At 44.8% G+C, this 19,493-nt stretch overlaps 1 protein-coding gene across 4 annotated transcripts in view; it reads right to left on the bottom strand.

Moving 5' to 3' along the window:
* Positions 1–14,896: 14,896 nt before the first annotated feature.
* The window catches only part of APLP2 (amyloid beta precursor like protein 2), an 86,685-nt gene continuing 82,088 nt past the window's right edge, over positions 14,897–19,493 (bottom strand). For all 4 annotated transcript variants that reach the window (XM_047070854.1, XM_047070855.1, XM_047070856.1 and 1 more), the window contains 4 exons: positions 18,228–18,313; positions 16,982–17,056; positions 16,451–16,606; positions 14,897–15,157 (listed from right to left, as the gene is read on the bottom strand). In XM_047070854.1, coding sequence (XP_046926810.1) covers positions 15,056–15,157; positions 16,451–16,606; positions 16,982–17,056; positions 18,228–18,313 — 419 coding nt within the window. In that variant the 3' untranslated portion in view covers positions 14,897–15,055. The remainder of the gene's footprint in view (positions 15,158–16,450; positions 16,607–16,981; positions 17,057–18,227; positions 18,314–19,493) is intronic.

Below are 19,493 nucleotides of genomic sequence, written 5' to 3'. Positions count from 1 at the left end.
GCAGTGGGCGGAGACTCTTGCAGATGCGATGAGCACTGGCTATGGAGCATGAGTGAGAAGTCAGCTTCCGGGACGTGAAGCCACTGAGAGTTCACGGTCATTCAACATTGTGGCAAACCTAGCCCATCCTGATATATTACCTCCTCCATGAGATCTTCTTTCCCTCTAAACCAGAACTAGATCTGCTTGTACCTTTATCATGGGATTTGTCACCTTTTTTTTTTTTTTGCATTTCTGTCAGTGTCTCACTCAACTTTGAGTCCTCAGAGCATAGAACACTAGCAAAATAATTCGTGTCAATTTAATAAAGGAAAATAAGTCTGCCGTTGCCTATAGAAAGCATTCCAAAGCTAAAGAGAAGCTATCAAAAATAATTTTCTGCACAGCAGGACAAAGTCACCGACAGTACATTGTAGGCACTACCATTACCAATGACATGATACCCTTCAGTTAGTGTGGGTGATTGAAAGTAAGCCAGATCCAAGGTAACAACAATGAGATAGGGTTCGTGGCACTAAAACATGCTGTTCTGCTGAAAAAGGAGTGTCTCCTATCGTCTTCTAGGTTCCTAGAGCATCATCTCTTATCCCACAGAGCTAATAAATGCCTTGCACACAGAAGGCACTTAGTGCTATTGGACGCAATACGTATGCAGGGCATTTACTGTGATTCCAGATTAAGAGGAAAGGATTCAGACGGAGACCCTTCTCTACGATCACTGTGTCAGGCCCATTTACATTAAACCGATTTGGTTTAATCCTCATAAAATTGTATTATGTGAGATAAGTACTTTTATTCCTAAATTGTAAGTGAAGAAAGCCATGGGCATGCAGCCTAAAGGATGTAGCCAGGTTCTCACACTCTTAAGGGGTAAACCCAGACTCAAACCCACATTTCAGTGTGAGGCCCGTGTCATTTCTTTGCGGCAAAGACCGACTCATGCAGCCTCCATCGTCCCCTGCTTGCTCCAAACAGCCCCACTCCAAAGCTGTCAGCCATCTGAGGATAAGCCTTTCTCACCCTGACCCCAGGACTCTGTCTGCTGGGGAAGGCAGGGCTGTGTCACTGGGACCCCCTCCAAAGGCCTCCCCAATTAGCCCAATGCCCTTTGGCCCTACAGGCCAAAAAACAGGCTTCAGCTGATGATAACATGGGAGAGAGGGGGGCCACTTTGGGTAGACCCAGCCCCGGTTTAAAATCCCAGAGCTCTGTCACTGTCCAAGATGGCGAGAACAGGGGGGTGGGTGGCAAACCCAGCTGAAGCAGATTGTGCCAGGCCAGCAGGCTAGTCTCACTTCTGCCAGGAGAAGTCTGACAAGAGGTGTGGGGTGTGGGGGAGGATTGGAATGAAGGGGTGGAGCAGAGTGAACGACTTACGGATACAGATGGATACATCTGTGAATGTATCCACACCTTCTCGAACAAAGGGGTTTATGGTGCTGGCACGTAGCCCCACTTTTGCTTTTGTGCTGCTGCTGCTCTACCACTTCCCTGTCAAGGTAAAAATGCAAGGTATAAATATGAATTGTTTGGTAGCCCCAAGGTGATTCAGCCTTCTCCCTGCCTGATTATTTCACCCTGCCCCACCTTTTCCCCTTGTCCTGCAGAAATCCAAATTAAGCTAAAATATCACTCAGTGGAACTTTCTCCGGGCATATTAATCTCTCTTCCTCAGTGCTCCCAGAAATTGGTATTCTCCTCAATCAGAGCTTACGTTACAGGGCATTTGATTGTGCTGATCCACGTAAGAGCTGTTTAATTTGTTGCAAGAGGGGCGCCTGGGTGGCTCAGCTGGTTAAGCATCTGACTCTTGATCTCATGGTTCATGAGACTGACCCTACGTCAGGCTCTGCACAGACAGCATGAAGTCTGCTTGGGATTCTCTCTTTCCCTCTCTCTGTCTCTCCCCTCCCCTGATCGCTCACTCTCTCCCTCTCAAAACAAATAAATAAACTTAAAAAAAAAGAAAAAAGTGTTGCAAGAAACGAGTGAGGACAGCCCATGAAGCTGATGAGAATATCAGTATATCATCCCCTGCTCAGACTTCTGCTCTTGGGTTTCTCCATTTATAGTGTAGGAATAAAAGTATTTAGCTTATATATCCTAATTTTATGAGAAGGAAACCAAATGGGTTTAATGTAATGATGTATAGTTAATTTGCTCCTCTGTCACATTCAGCACTCAGGAAGTTGACCTGACACAGTGATCGATCGTAGAGAAGGGTCTTGGCCCACGTTGCTTCCTCTTGATCTGGAATTACATTAAATGCACTTCAGGTGTATTGCATTCAGAGCATAGCACTGAGTGCCTCTGTGTGCAAGGCATTTCTTAGCTCCATAAGACCAGCAGTGATGCTCTAGGAACCCTTCTTTCCTAGCAGGACAGCAGGTTTTATTTTTGTAGGTGAGCTCTAGGCCCAGCATGGGGCTTGAACTCATGACCCTGAGATCAGGAGTCACATGCTCTACTGACTGAGCCAGGCACCTCCACCAGGCTTGAATACCATGAGTCCCATCTCACTTAGGTTACTATGGATCCAGCCATCTTAGCAAGTGGCTTCATCATCCACTTGGTCAAAACAGTTCAAAAGACTTCACTGACTTTTTTTCCCTTATCCTACTCACAAACAACAAGGAACAAACAAATCCCGTCTGGTACAGTCCGCTCCAGCTGGGTTTGCCCCCTGTTCTCAAGGTCTTGGACAGTTCTACCTCCAAAGTATATTTGAAATCTATCTATTCCTCTTTTCCAGTGCTGTGTCCTTCTTCCAAGCCACCATCATCTCTCATCTCCTCCCTGGACCGCACCCCAACCACCTCCTGAAGCCCTGCCTTCTTCCGCTTCGCTCCTCTCTGATCCGATCTGCTGTGATTACAGTGCAAGATCCCGGCGCTACATCACTGCCCTCTCAGAACACAAACTCCTGAAGGCAAGGAGCAGTGTCTGTTGATTTCTCCACTTCACAAAAAGTGTTTGTTAAAATATTTAAAACCTAAACGAATAAGTGAAAATGTAAGTAAATGTTTCTGGTTTTCTGTTAGCACTCAAACAGCATAAAACAAGTACACAGTTTACTGGATTATTCTACAGCAACACCCTAGTCATCGCCACCCCGTGAGAGGAACCGGAACCTGTCAACACCAGCCCGCCCCCGGGCCCTCTGTGTGCCTGTCCCAGAAATAACCCCTGTGCCCCAACCCCCCACTAGGAGCAGTCACAATGTTAACATCTGAGGTGACTATTTTCTGATTTTTCTTTCTATGGCTTTATCATCCAGGCCTGAATCACTACACACTTCAGTTTAGCGTTGGCCTGTTCCTTGTCTCTTTTATTTATTTATTTTTTTCAGTTTATTTATTTATTTTGAGCGAGAGAGGGAGAGAGAGTGCACATGTGCAGGAGTGGGGGGGGGAGAGGGCGGGGACAGAGGGAGAGGGAGACAGAGAATCCCAAGCAGGCTCCGCACCGTCAGCATAGAGCTCAACTCAGGGCTCAATCCCACGAACCTCGAGATCATGACCTGAGCCGAAATCAAGAGTCACGTAACCTACTAAGCCCTGTCTCTTTTGTTTTAAATGTGTCTTTTAGGTCCCTTAATCTAGAGCTTCCCACTTGTTGTTTTCTCCCTTTACAATTTGTTTACTGAAGAAATCATATCATTTGTTCTGCAGACTTCCCACACCCGGGATTTTGCTGATTGTCGTCTCAAAGTGTTGTCTAGTTAGTGAGTTCCCTTGCCCTTTGTATATCCTGGGAATTGTAGTAGCTAGAGGCTTAATCAGATAAGGGTTTGATTTTTTTTTTTTTTTCTTTCGTTAGGTAGGCTCCACACCCAACTTAGGGCTTGAACTCACGACCTCAAAATCAAGAGTCAAGAGTCGAATGCTCTATTGAATGAGCCAGTCAGGCAACCCTAAACATTGTCTTCTTTTTCTTTAAGTGTGATTTTTTGTGGAAGGGAGGGAAGGTAACTTCACATGTGGTGGTGTCTTCTTCAATATGAGGCACTGTCTGGCCATCTCTTCTATTTCCAGCTTCATGCTTAGGTTCTAAATTCAGGAAATGTGAACAGTAACTTTTCAGTTTATCATTCCTTGTTTATTTACTGACTGAAATATCTCTATAAAGCAAAATTTCCCATCTATATCGTCAACCACTGGTAATGTTTGTATTGGAAAAGAAGGGTAAAGGCCTGAGTCTTTCCCTTTTTTACCAGTTTCAAAATAGTTAAATCTCTAACATCTTCCAAAAGAACCAATTGGAGCGTGTTTGCTTGTTTTTGTATTATTATGAATTCTTGGATTTTTAAACATATTTGCTATGTTTTGGTTCCTTGTCATTTTTATGCTTAGTGATGCTGAAATTGTCCCCTCTTTGACAGGTGGGAGCCTCTTCTAATTGGCTCTTACTTTTGGTCCAGTTCTAATCATCTTTGATCATTGATTTGCTTTCTGGTAAGATGTTCCAGGTTCTTCTTATACATTTATTCCCTGCCCAGACATGCAACCAGCCATTTCTTGAGGACATCCTGTGTCTTTTTTAGTGAGAAATGGTATTTCAAGACAATCTCCTGGGTACCAGGGATATTTATTACTACTTAGTTGATCATTGCTTCTGGGACGTTTGGTGGACAAAGCTAGGAATTTTTTAAAGAAATAAAATACCCCAGAAATTTATATTGATGTTTCCAATTCAAATTAAGGACCACAAGGAATTGACAGAACTTTATCTTGTATCTGTATTTTTTCCCCACACTGAGAGTCCTTGCTCTCATGTCACTTTTTTTTTTTTTGTCCTATCTCCTTTGTTAAATGAAGGTCACAGGTACAGTTTTCTCATTAGAGTTCAGTGACTTTGAGTTTAATGGAGTTTTTATCAACATGCCAGTTTACAAATAACAGAATTCTCTAGTTAATTTGAGGGGGGGGAAAGTTAAAAAGAAATTATTAAAAGATTCTTAGGAAGTTCATAGAATCTTTGGGAGGGCCAGAGAGGCAAGAGGGGAGAAAACACAGCCAGGAACACGGCCAGCCACAGAACAGGGCTGCTCAGGAAGTCCCTGCTGCTCCTGTCCAGCGCATCCCTGTGAGACTGACCCTGTTCCTCAAAGCTGCCTGCCTCTACTGTTACTCTAGCCAGAGACTGACCTGTGTCCTTTGTTCCCTCCTGAATGAGTCTCCTGTGAGTTCATCTCATTGGCAATCCTGAGTTAGGTCTGTGCCCTACCTACAAGCCAGTTGAGAAGTCGAGTTCTGTTTCCTGCCTTGGGTAGGCAGGACCCTTAATATGGAAATCTTCCAGATATAGGAGCGCTGCTCAAAAGGTACCCTCGTGTCTGTGAACTAGGCAACTGCAGGTGCTGAGCTGGTAGTCCGGAGGTGCTCTCAGAGCCTTTCTAGAAAGAATTTAATTTTCTTAACGTTTATTTTTTAGAGAGAGAGAGAGAGAGCATGAGCAGGGGAGGGGCAGAGAGAGAGACAGAGACACAGAATCTGAAGCAGGCTCCAGGCTCTGAGCTGTCAGCCCAGAGCTCAACGCAGGGCTCAAACTCTTGAACCACGAGATCATGACCTGAGCTGACTGAGCCACCAGGCATCCCCAAAAGGCATTTTATTTACCCCAAGCTACTACTTATTTGATGCTCTGTCTAGACAGCAGCACTGAGCACTTCCTTTTGTGAGACTTCCCCTCCCCTAACCCTATCACCCACACATCCAATTTCACCCCTTTTTCCATCTGATATGTGTATGCCTCAGCCTACTCCCAGTCCCACAGTGCTACATGGGGCCTACGTGGGCTTTCTAAATAATCAGAGTACCCTGGAGCGCCTGGTTGCCTCAGTCAGTTAAGCATCTGACCAGATCAGGCCATGATCTCGTGGTTTGTGAGCCTGAGTCCCACATGGGGCTCTGCACTATTAGTGGGATTTTCTGTCTCCCTCTCTGCCCCTCTTCCTCTCTCAATCTCTCTCTCTTTCCAAATAAGTAAATAAACTTAAAAAAAAAAAAAAAAGTCCAAGTACCCTGACTCATTTGCTTACATTCTAAGTTCAGTGCTCATGTGCCTAGTTAAAAGAACTTAACTTTTAATCAAATAACGTAATATACGTCTGTGTGGTTTTACAAGATTGTTGCAAAATATTATCTTCACTGCAATTAAGTAGATAATACCAGTACTTCAAGCACAGAACAAGAAAATGTCCACAATGACATTTATTTATTTATTTGAGTATAGAGTTGGAATTCAAACTCAGGTTTGCTTCAAAGCTTTGTATTTTTTTTTTAATTTTTTAATGTTTATTCATTTTTTGAGAAAGAGACATAGCACAAGCAGGAGAGGGGCAGAGAGAGAGGGAGACACAGAACCCAAAGCAGGCTCCAGGCTCTGAGCTGTCAGCACAGAGCCTGATGAGGAACTCAAACCCATGAACCACAAGATCATGACCTGAGCCAAAGTTGGCTGCTCAACCAGCTGAGCCACCCAGGAACCCCCCCCTCACCTTGTTTAAATGTTTATTTATTTTTGAGAGAGAGAGAGAGAGAGAGTGTGTATGTGTGTGTGTGTGTGTGTGTGTGTGTAAGCAGGGGAGGGGCAGGGAGAGAGGGAGACCGAGGATCCAAAGCAGGCTCTGTGCTGACAGCCCCAATGAGGAGCTCAAACTCCTGATCCGTGAGATCATGACTTGAGCCAAAGTGGATGTTTAACTACTGAGCCATCCAGGCGCCCCCATAATGACATTTCTACTCCTAGTACAAGCCTTCAATGGTCACAATATCAGGTTACAATAATTATCATCTGATCAAGAAGTTGGTTAAAAAATTCTAAATCATTGGGGTGCCTGGGTGGCTCAGTTGATTAAGTGTCCAACTCTTGATCTCAGGGTCAGGAGTTTGAGCCCTGCATTGGGCCCCACATTGGGCATACAGCCTACTTTAAAAAACAAAAAAACAAACAAAAAAAACCCTTATAAATCATCAAGACCAAGTACTGTTCCTTTAGCAAGCCCTGTGTACTGGAAAAGATATGTTTTCAACAGCTTAAAATAATAATACCTGGGGCACCTGGCTGGCTCAGTCAAAAGAGCATATGACTCTTGATCTTGGGGTCATGAGTTTGAGCCCCTACCTAGTAGGTAGCCAAATTAGGAAGAGTCAGCCAAGTTGGCTTCAAATTCCCACTTGTAACATTATAGCTGCCTCTTACATTTTAAATTTTTTTTTTCAACGTTTATTTATTTTTGGGACAGAGAGAGACAGAGCATGAACAGGGGAGGGGCAGAGAGAGAGGGAGACACAGAATCGGAAACAGGCTCCAGGCTCTGAGCCATCAGCCCAGAGCCCGACGCGGGGCTCGAACTCACGGACCGCGAGATCGTGACCTGGCTGAAGTCGGACGCTTAACCGACTGCGCCACCCAGGCGCCCCTGCCTCTTACATTTTATCTTATTTTATGGAAAAGAACGTATTGTGAAAAATTTCAGAAAACGTAATGTCATCGGATTGGCTGCTTTGGTAGAATAAGGAAATATTTCCAGATAAAGTTCTGGTGCTAGCCCACGTGGAAAACTTAAATGTACAATATGTTATGAAATGTCTTCAGTGTGGTTATTTTGATAAAAATCAGGAACACTTAAAATATGGTAGAATCTTTGCAATATTTTAAAATAAGATTGGAAGTGACCAAGAAAACATTTTGTTTCATGCAGATTCATATTGCGACAAAGTATTTAAAAAGTTGTTGAATTTAAAAGATGTTGCACTGTTTGTTAAGTTTTTTTTTAAGCTAAAAACACCTGTTATAATTTGCTTTTTCTTTTTTTTAAGTAAGCCCTTGGCCAACGTGGAGCTTGAACCCACGACCCCGAGACCAAGCCCTTACAAGCTCTTCCGACTGAGCCAGTCAGGAACCCCTGATTTGCTTTTTCTTCCTCCTTTCCTCCCTCCCTCCCTCTCTCTCTCTTTCAATTTTTTAAATGTTTATTTATTTTTGAGACAGAGAGACAAAGCGCGAGCACAGGATAGGCAGAGAGTGGGAGACACGAGATCTTAAGCAGGCTCCAGGCTCCAAGCTCTCAGCACAGAGCCTGATGTGGGGCTTGAACCCACAAACTATGAGATCATGACCTGGGCCAAAGCTGGACGCCCAACTGAGACACCCAGGCACCCCCTGATTTGCTTTTTCCGAAGAAGCTTATGCAATGGAGAAATTGGAAAACAAATGTGTGGAATGGTGTCCATTACTAGGTTATTTTGCTGTTGAAAGTGATGTCTCCCCTAAAAGCCCTGTTTGTGTACTTAAACTCAGAAACAGAATTGACTGATAGGATTGTGCTGGAACAGGCAGAGCCAATAACCCACTTCTCTCATCCAACCTGTTTGTGCAAGGTGTCCCTCCCAGCTCTTTTTTTAATTTTTATTTTTTTTACATTTATTTATTTTTGAGAGACAGAGCATGAACGGGGGAGGGGCAGAGAGAGAGGGAGACACAGAATCGGAAGCAGGCTCCAGGCTCTGAGCTGTCAGCACAGAGCCTGACGCGGGGCTCGAACCCACAGACCGAGAGATCATGACCTGAGCCGAAGTCGGACGCTTAACTGACGGAGCCACCCAGGCGCCCCCCTCCCAGCCTTTTGTTTGTTTAACAACTTTGCGGTGTAATTGATACACAGTCAACCACACATACTAACAGTGTACAAGTTTAAATATACCCATCAAACCATCACTACGATCAAAACCTCGGCTTTGCTAAGCCATTATGTAATGAAACAAATAGATCTTGGGCCAGACTTTTAATTGCTCTAAGCCTTCAAACACAATTTAAAAATAATAAAATATGGAAGAGCATAGCATAACACTCCACTCCTTCAGTGTGGAGGAGGGAGGAGGACTTGGTGAGAGTACCTTCCCAGGACAGACACTGCCAGACCCCACCTCAGCCAGGTGAGCAATGCCAGCAACAGGGATTAAGTCACAGTGACTTGATATGGTGTGATGAGCATGGCACTGTAGTCTTCCTCCCGAGTAACACAAAACCCCAGGGTCTTAGGAGACAAACATCAGACACATCCCAATAGAGGGGCATCCTACAAAATACCTGACCAGCAGTCCCCAGAACTGCCAAAATCATCAAAAACAAGGGAAGTCAGAGAAACAGTTATGGTCAGGAGGAGCTTACAAAGACACAACCAAGTGGTGCCCAGGTGGCTCAGTCGGTTGAACATCCAACTTCAGCTCAGGTCATGGTCTCGCAGTTCGTGGGTTCGAGCCCCGCGTCAGGCTCTGTGCTAACAAACAGCTCAGAGCCTGGAGCCTGCTTCAGATTCTGTGTCTCCCTCTCTCTCTCCCCCTCCCCTGCTCATGCTCTGCCTCTGTCTCTCAAAAATACATAAATTAAAAAAAAAAAAAAAAGACACAACTAAATACAAGGTGATATCCTGAGACAGAAAACGACGTCCAATAAAAACTAAGGAAACCTGAATCAGCTCTGGAATTGGTTGCGACAGAATGAAAGCAATCACTTTGCTTGCACTAAAGCTAGTAATATTTTACCGGACCCAAAAAGGCTCTATTAGATAACATTCAAAAAAGTAATTTCATCTTTTTTATACTTTCCAAGTCTCTGTTTATTATATACATATACATATATATGTGTGTGTGTGTATATATATATATATACATATATATATAATTTTCAAATAATTATACATATAGGGCACATATTAAAGATGTTTCCTTTTTTTTAATATTTATTTTTGAGAGACAGAGCATGAGAGGGGGAGGGGCAGAGAGAGGGAGATACAGAATCCAAAGCAGGCTCCAGGCTCTGAGCTGTCAGCACAGAGCCCAACGTGGGGCTCAAACCCACAGACCTCAAGATCATGATGCCCAACCTACAGAACCACCCAGGCGCCCCTAAAAATGTTTTATTGATGGAGGTTGCTACTCTAATCAGAGCCACTGACTTCAGTATCTGAAGTTTGATCAGAGCTAGTTAGGCTAACTTGGCCTTGGAACTATTGAAGACTCCCAAGTAATGCCCCATCCATTTCAAGAATACAGAAATAAGTATCTGTGAATTCTGTCTCTTGTCCCATCCTCTGGACACCTAGGCTTCTCTTCAGCGGTTTCATACTAACAGCCTGCAGTTAAGGAGTGATAAGACAGAATACCCCCAGACGGAAGTACCCCATTTCACAGTAGGTAACAAAGGCAAGATAATCTTATTTTAGAAGAACCACTTTACCGTTTGTCCCAGAAAAAAAAAGAACGTATTGCACATACCACAGACTTTGGCTCTGCACTGATTGGCATGTGACCTTGTGGGCATGTTTCAACTGTGAAATGAGAGAAGCCATGAGGGCCCTTCTACTTCCTTCTCTTCATTTTCTGCATGCCCATCACTTCTAATAAGGTAAGACTGTACGTTCCTTTAGAGCGAACCCTTGGGATTCCTGCAAATCTGAGGGACTCATGTCTCCTAGGGTAAGAGTATCAGTGTGACAGCAAGTGAAACCAGAGGAGATTGCCAGGACACCTGGGCTGGCTCAGACCTCAGCTGCTGGGCTCTGATTTGTAACTGAGAGCAGACAGGGAGGTAGGAGGGCCTCGCACCAAAGTCAGCTCGGAACTGCTGGCCCCTGCTGCTGATGACAAGGTGGGCAGGGCCACATTCCCCAGGAGACAAAGCTGAGTCACCAAGGCAGAAACCAGGAGATGAGTAAGTTTCTCTCAGTCCCCAAAGAGGGGACCGTGCCACCAGGGAGCAGAGTGGAGCTGGTCTAGGGTGAGGCCTGCTGGGAAGTCCTTGCTGGACACACACTCATCACTGCGGGCATTTCCTTTCAAAATGAAAAAAACATACTCTTTATAGGTATCATATCTGCGTATCTAGATCAATCCAGGGTGAGGGAGGCCTGTGAGCCTAGTTGCCAGCACATTCGAGTCTAATCCCAGCTGCTTCTGTACTGACCATGTATGGGTAACGGATGTGTAACTGAAAACACTGCAATTTCACCAGCCCCAAACTCCTCTGGGGCCCATCGACTGGAATATTGGTAATGGATAAAACTCCTAATAGCCAACCAGTTGGATGGGTCCTAGTTGACAGGCACCAGCTGTGGGATGACCCCCAGGACCTACTGTCCTCCAGGACAGAGGTACAGAGAACAAGGCAATTACTGGAACAGCTCTGAGCCTGGATCTCTGCTCCATCCCTTACCAATCGAAAGGCCTCCACTTTCTCTAAGATAAGAACACCCATGCTGTAAAGGTTAAGACAATTAAATGAGACACTGCATGTAAAGCAGCTAGCAGATGGCAAGCACTAAAATAAATGAAGCTGGGCTGTTAGATTTGGAACCAGATAAGGAATGCTCAAACTACACTTCCCAGCCGATATTGCAGAAGGTCAAGTGACAATGCTTTTGAGACCACTCTGGCAGAAACTGCCTTTAAAAATTAAGTTTTTTTGTTTTTTTTCCCCCCATGGCTTTCCTGATAGCCATGTAAGTGGCCAGGAGGAAGAGGCAGATGGGGAAGTGCTGATGGTTATAAAGAACCAGCCTGTTCAACTGGTTTGTTCCATGGTGCTTCCTGGCCACAGGTTCGTAACATGCACATTCATTATATTCTAGAACCGTAAGCAAGATACATGCATTGTATGTGTACACATGTACATTTACAGACGCATATGCGACGTGACCTTAACTGCACCACGTATGTAAACTGGCATTACACTCAGCTGGGGTAAGAATGCTAAGATTAGCTCCTGAATTTACTCTTCTACACGGAGCCGGACATTAAAAAACACTTAAATCACCAGTGAAAACCACCCCCAGGGACAAAGAGCCCTAAGCAGATGGCAGGTAAACAAACCTCCTTCAATGAGAAAATAGCACCTCCTAGTGGTACATCGTTAAACAGAAATCAGGGCTGGAAATAACTCTGCAAATCCAGACACAGGCCCCACTCATTGTTTCCAGTTCCAAAAAGAAAAGACTCGTATTAATAAATACCAGTAGCTCAAATTAAATTTTGCTGGACAAAACTCTCAGCTAACTTTCCCTCTTGTTACTTTTTTACTACTACAAAGAGAGTGTGTACACACGCAACCGGGGGGAGAGAGGCAAAGGGACAGAGAATCTCAAGCTGGCTTCACACACAGTGCAGAGCACAACACAGGGCTCGATCCCACGACACTGGGATCATGATCTGAACCAAAATCAAGAGTCAGACGCTCGACTGAGCCACACAGGTGCCCCACCCTTTCTTTTAACTGACCATTGATCAAATAAATGATTGCTACACGTTTACAGGAAATGAATAGCTCAAAAGGAAAGATGTAACTTAAAGAAAACTTAAAATTCTGATATATAAAAACTCAGATTTGTCATCATGAAAAGGGATGTCAAAAGAAATAGTAAAGCAGCTCCTATGAAATTTTAAACTTACAAATTCACAAGAAAAGGCTACAAGATAAAACAATCACCCAGATTATAGACTAAAACTACATAAATAGATTTTTTTTTTTTTTTTTTAAAGAAGAAACAATCAGGGCACCTGGGTGGCTCAGCTGGTTGAACATCAGACTCTTGATTTTGGCTCAGGTCACAATCCCAGGGTCTTGGGATAAAGCCCCACATTGGCCTCCGTGCTGTGGGGAGCCTGCTTACGACTCTCCCTCTGCCCCTCCCCCATCCTGTTCTCTTAAAAAATATAAACAAACAGGAAGTAATCAAGAAGTCCGAGGTTTAACCAAATTAGCATTTTAGAAAACATAAAATATGGTGGAGGAAATCAAAGATACCTGCCTTCAGACTGAAGGCATTTTCCCTTAGTTTTTTTAAACGATTTTATTTTTTTTTAACTAATCTCTACACCCAATGTAGGGCTCAAAGTTAAAACCCCAAGATCAAGAGCCACATGCTCCACTGACTGAGCCAGCCGGGCTCCCTTAGTTTCTATTTTTTTTTATTATTTTTTTTCAATATATGAAATTTATTGTCAAATTGGTTTCCATACAACACCCAGTGCTCATCCCAAAAGGTGCCCTCCTCAATACCCATCACCCACCCTCCCTTCCCTCCCACCCCCCATCAACCCTCAGTTTGTTCTCAGTTTTTAAGAGTCTCTTATGCTTTGGCTCTCTCCCACTCTAACCTCTTTTTTTTTTTTCCTTCCCCTCCCCCATGGGTTTCTGTTAAGTTCCCTTAGTTTTTTTTTTAATTTTTTTTTTCAACGTTTATTTATTTTTGGGACAGAGAGAGACAGAGCATGAACGGGGGAGGGGCAGAGAGAGAGGGAGACACAGAATCGGAAACAGGCTCCAGGCTCCGAGCCATCAGCCCAGAGCCTGACGCGGGGCTCGAACTCACGGACCGCGAGATCGTGACCTGGCTGAAGTCGCTTAACCGACTGCGCCACCCAGGCGCCCCAAGTTCCCTTAGTTTTTAAATGAAAAGTGGAATTAAAGCCTAAGAGCCTAACTCGCTGGAGCAAACGAACCCCTGCCCCGGCGGTGCGGCTCGGCAGTCCCCTAGGGAAGGACGACACCCAGAGTCTGGAGGGCAGAAGGGTTAAAACCGTCACCACGGATTAACAGCGGGCCAATGACACAAGGAGTCTTGGTGGAAGTTAAAGTATTTATTGATGTGTTTAAACTGTACATTCTCCACAGATCAGATTAAGGAGTTTGTGGGTGAACTTTTATCTGTGCATAGTGGGAAGACACATGGATAAGGTGAAGGGGAGGAAGAAGAAGAAAGACCAAAAAAAAAAAAAAAAAAACAGTCACAGGAAAATAGAAAAAAATACACCACAGGTTACCAGAACCTTCAGAATAAAAAAATAAAAAAAAAAAAGAGGGGGAGAGGGGAGGAGAAAAAAAAGGAAAGAAACAAAAACAGAAGAAAAAGAAAAAGCTGTGAGCATCATCCACTATACAAGCATCACAAAGACTCAGGTGAAGGAAACAATCTCCAAAATTTTCCACGGTGTCTACAGAGCGTTTCGCATAAAACATGGAACATCCTCCTTGCACGTCAAAGCAAGCCCCCCACCTTCCCTCCCAGGCGCACGGCCACCTACCACTGTGGTCTTTGAACAGCAGAGAGGCTGGTGCCGGGCGAGGGTGGGCAGAGAAGTCAAGGTACAGTGGGGAGGGTTGAGGGCCAGTGCCTTCCGGGGGAAAATGTCCAAAGAGGAAAAGACAGCACGTATGGACGTTACTTGGAAGGGAAGTGAGCAGTAAAAAGCTACGGTCAGTAACGGCAGACAGTGGAAGAACGTCATATACAAACTACAGGCTAATTTCTGTGGAAGAACTGGATTCAGAAGGAAAGCAGTAGTGGATGCCCTAACCTGTATACGTGAGGCTCTCACTAAAAGATGCCGGGGCTCAAATGCTTTTAACCTCCTTGTGACACCAAGGTACCCAGCACTGGGAACACCTGACTTCCAAAGAACTGGTCCTTTAAAATAATTTTGCAAGAGTATCATGATGTGTTTGAATGGTCAATCACGGTTCCCTTTAACATTTAGTTTCTGGGCAACTTTCTGAAAGCTAGCTCATTTAACAAGGGAATACTGCCTTAGGTTTTTTTGTTTTTTTGTTTTTTTCCTAATAAAAACCAGGACAGTGAATGAGCCTAAAGGAGTGACACATACAATACAGCTGGAACGGCCTGCATATACAGTCTATCACCAAAAACCAACATTTCCCATTTACAGAGCGCGTATGTGACACAATACAATGGAAGTGGGATTTCTGATTAATTTAAAAAAGGAAAACTACATCAGTCAAATATCTGCAATAGATCATTTTTTCATTTAAGGTTTATATATCATATATTGTTATATTAACATTTTTCACCCATTTAAAAGAATGGAGATTGTGATTCTACAGTAGTATTTTAGAGTCCTAACAATCCAGAAGGTCTGCACATCAGATGAATCCTCTGGAAGCACTGCTGGTCCAGTAGTTGATCCAAAATGCTGGACCCCTTCTAGCCCACCTGCAGCACCTCCCCCAGCAGGCGCTGCCACTTGCTTTCTCCCACTTAAATCTGCATCTGCTCCAGGTATTTGTAGGTCGGGTTTTCATAACCATGGTTCTGCATCTTGTTCAGGTGACGCTCTTCTGGGGTGAGCATTGGGTCAACCTGGAGGAAGAGAGACGGAATATCACTGCACTGTACCACAAGAGAATTGCACAGGACGTCAGAAGACCTAAGGTGTTTGCTGTGCACTCCCCTGGGAAGTGAGGTCAACTGGGTGTCCCATTTCCACTGGGGACACCACACAAGAGCTGGTGGGGAGGACACAGGAGGAGGAGAAAGAAAAGAAGAGGGTCAGAGAGGCTTCTGAAAGCGCAAGTCCTGAAAGCTTGGTCCGAGTTAGAGAACAGAGTGAACTGAATTTCCTAGCACCACCGTGACGACCACGTCTCGGTACTGCTACTTACTGTTCAGGACAGCACAGGGGAGCGTTCCCCAGAAAATAAGGACTGGGACCCCAAGATCCCTGGGGTCTTTTCCAGCTCTGAAATTCCATAATGAAGTTGGTGTCCAGCAGGAGGTGGACATACATCTGAACCAATTTTCCAGAGTGTATCATATTTCTTTTTTTTTAATTTTTTTTTTTAATATTTATTTTTGAGAGAGAGGGAGAGAGAGAGTGAGCAGGGGAGGGGCAGAGAGAGAGGGAGACACAGAATCCGAAACAGGCTCCAAGTTCTGAGCTGTCAGCACAGAGCCTGACGCGGGGCTCGAACTCACAAACCGCGTGGTCATGACCTGAGCCGAAGTTGGACACTCAGCCGCCTGAGCCACCCAGGCGCCCCGTATCATATTCTTTACTATATTTGTTTTCTGGAACCAAGACACCCCGGCCATTCCCATCCCCCACCACAAAATGAGTGGTAAGCAGTTCTAATTATGAACCAGCAGAAGACGGAACAGAAAACAGCCTGCTCTGGCTCTAAATTTCCTGTTGCTTTTCTCCCCCGTTAAAAAAAAATATTACTTCTATTTCATATTTTTAAGATTCATGATTGCCAGGGTTGCCTGATTGGTCGTATACCTGGTTTGCTCCTTAAAAAAACAAGTCAATAACAAGAACAAAAATAAAAAAGAGTATCAACAGTCCTCATTCTCAAATATCTAACATACCTGAAAGAAGAAAATACTCAGGAAGTTTTCACCCTCTGCAGCATAAAATGCTCTTACGGTTTCCTCACGTTCACCGTCGGAGCTGGCAACAGCCCTTTGTGATAGGACCAACATAATTCGGTTGGGACTGACTTCCAAAACATGATCTAATAATCCAGTGAGTAATTTAATTGAAGTGCAGCACCCACGAAGTTAAGATGTCTGAATTCCATAAGCCTCTCTGACTGCACAGAGCAAACCATCACCACCTCAAGGCCAAGTCACAAGAGAGCCCCTGCTACTCACCTCCACAATCCCATGGCTGATGGTGCCATACTGTCTCTTCCTCAGCATCACCAGGCTGATGACTATGACCGTGGCGATGGCCACTGCAATGACCAACAGCCCGATGAGGGCGCTGCTGCTCAGACTGAAGTCCTCCCGCAGTGGCCCCACGGATTCCTACGATAACAAAGTAGATGTGCGACAAGGTCTCAGCGACTCTTCGCACAATGTGAAAGATAGCGAGCGGGAGACCAGCAGCTCAAGGAGGGCCAGGCCCCTGTAGAGTCGTGACTCCGACACTGAGGGAACTCTGAGATGCTGCTTTCCAAGGGACCATCCTTATGAGGAGAACTCCCACTTTTTCCAATCTCCATCGAGATCCTAATTTTAGCTTTCTTACCCAAAAGTATGGAAATTGGGGATGGGGGTCTTTGAGAGTTTGAGATACCGAGCGTCTCTCCATTTTCCATTTGAAATGAGAAGACAAGAGAGAAGCAGCCGAGACCCATGGGAAACCTGGCATTTAGGTTCCGGAGCTGAACATGTACGTACCGGCTCTGTCTCCAGGCCGCCAACCCTCTCGGCATTGAAAATCATTTCCTTAACATCCAGGGTCTCGTCGATGACCTAAAATGGTACGAAAATGTCAGCAACTGGGTGGAAGGGGACATTAAGCATAAATGGAGCTTCTTTTCTACTCCACATATTATTTGGTGGAGGGAGGTGGATACTGAGGACACCCACTAACCAAGCAGTTTTGTCACGTTCTTCTAAATCCACTCACCAAACCCCTAAAGAAGCAACAAGTGTGGACACAAGTTACTGTATTGCAGCTAGTTCCCTAAGTGCTTCCACTTGCCTTTTCCTTTAGGTAACCATTATGGAGTGACATTACAGGATAAATTACCAACAATTCACGTTTAAATATCAAACTCAGGGGGCACCTGGGTGGCTCATTCAGTTAGGCGGCTGACTTTGGCTCAGGTCGTGATCTCGCGATTTGTGGGGTCAAGCCTCCTGTCGGGCTCTCTGCTGACAGCTCAGAGCCTGGAGCCTGCTTCAGGTTCTCTCCCTCCCTCTCTACCCCTCCCCTGCCCACAATCTATCTCTCTCTCAAAAATAAACAAACATTAAAAACAATTAAAAATAAATATTGGGGCGCCTGGGTGTCTCAGTCAGAGAAGTGTCCGATTTTGATTCAGGTCATGATCTCACAGTTCGTGAGTTCGAGCCCCGCGTCGCGCTCTGTGCGGACAGCTCAGAGGCTACAGCCTGCTTCAGTTTCTGTGTCTTCCTCTCTCTGCCCCTCCCTGCTCACGTGCGTGCTTGTGCTCTCTCTCTCAAAATTAAAAAAACAAAACGAAACAAAAAAAACCTCAGTTGACAATAATCCAGAAATATCAGTGATAGAAAATGATAGAATAATAACTAATAGTGTGTATAAACCAAAGGCAATATAAGAACCAAACCCGACTCTATTCCATTTACAAGTTATTAAATCTCTATACTCACTTGAAAATGGCCTCTCATATTTTATTCATATCTTTAGTTGCAAATATATTTCCCCCACTGTATCGCAAGAGGAGAGCTACGGCTGAAAAGTAATTCTTTATTCCTTCTCATAGCCAGATGCTAAAGAATACAGCAGATTTGTGGGACCAGTTGGAGCCCACCCATCTTCTACCATATGGAAAGTGAACACAGGGAGGTTCATTTGGAAAGCCTCTAAAACAATGCCACTCATTATAATTAGTCTCAAAATTAAAACAGGGCAGGGCGGAGGGGAGAAATGGCTCACCATATTTTCGTCCACTTTATTCTTACTGTTAATCACTTTCTCCTCAGCACCGATCAGTCCTCCTTCCTGCTCTCCCACTCCAGATCCTGTGTGGAGAGAGATCACAGCTGAGCGTTTCCCAGGATGGGCTGATCTCATGCCAACCTCACAGAAGCAGGGGCCCTCACTGATCACCTCCCCCGCTGCGACATGATAGGCTACTTTGTTCCCATTTTTGAGGATGCACTGAGCTCTATAAGGATGAATGGTACAGGCATTTTCAGAGGACCGATGAGTTTAATGGAGGAGGAGAGAGTGCTTACTTAATATCCAACCTGGAAAAACGGAATGACAGCCTTCAGAAGAGAACGTTTATTGTAAGATAAACAGAAGTGGAGTTCAGAGGCATTCTAGCACAGAAAAACACGTAATACCCGTATGTGATATTACCGAGTGCCTATAAGCCCACAACCTGCTCCTTCAACACTCTGTGCTCGCTCCCTTTGGATGGAAGAACCATCACACCAGCAATGAATGTGCACATTTGTCTCAAGCATCTTATTTTATCCCACAGGCAATTCTTTCTGCCTGAAATACCCTCCCTGACCTCCAACCCTTCCTAGTTGTCCTTCAAGCTGCAGCTCCTCTTGGGAGACATTCCCAGCTTACACCACTCGAAATCACTGTTTATCCTCATTTTCTTCTGTGTCTCCCTCTAGCCTGCAACCCTCTGAGGGCCTGGATCACAGATGTCACATTTTCAGTGGTCATTCAAGAATGAGCAGGAAGGAAGCATTCCACAGACAGGGAGAATTCAAACACGAGGGTGGAAGGTTCCTTTCTGTAAAGGGAGCAAGACTAGCCACACTCCTCTTGTCAAGGCCAGACATCGCCTGAGCCGACATCACTTGTGTGTGGCACTCCAAATGACAGCATCCAAAGATGCGGCTCGACTGAACCCAGCACGAACCCAGGCAGAGGAAAAGTGAGGAGCAATCCTCATTATTTTAGCTTCAGAAAGCATGTGATTTCTACCTACTCTATGAGTTTTTCATTAATAAGATACACAGTTCAATATAAATGTCCACAATTTGAACCTCTTATAAACAGATCAACTGGATGGCACACTCCTCATTCTAAGGTGATCACCTGCGTGTGAGTAGGACTCAAACATGAGTAAATGCCAAGCACTGCTGTCCCCGGGCTTGCCAGAGCCAATGACACTAGGCCCGGCCACAGCAAGGCCTTCCGGCTCACAACCAGGCTCGTTGTTGACACGGAACCACC

The sequence above is a fragment of the Lynx rufus genome, unplaced genomic scaffold, assembly GCF_022079265.1.
Source record: "Lynx rufus isolate CCGP_SWC_20201006 ecotype Redwood Valley unplaced genomic scaffold, mLynRuf1.p SCAF_9, whole genome shotgun sequence".
Classification (NCBI taxonomy): Eukaryota; Metazoa; Chordata; class Mammalia; order Carnivora; family Felidae; genus Lynx; species Lynx rufus.
This window is presented reverse-complemented; position numbering and strand designations above follow the sequence as displayed.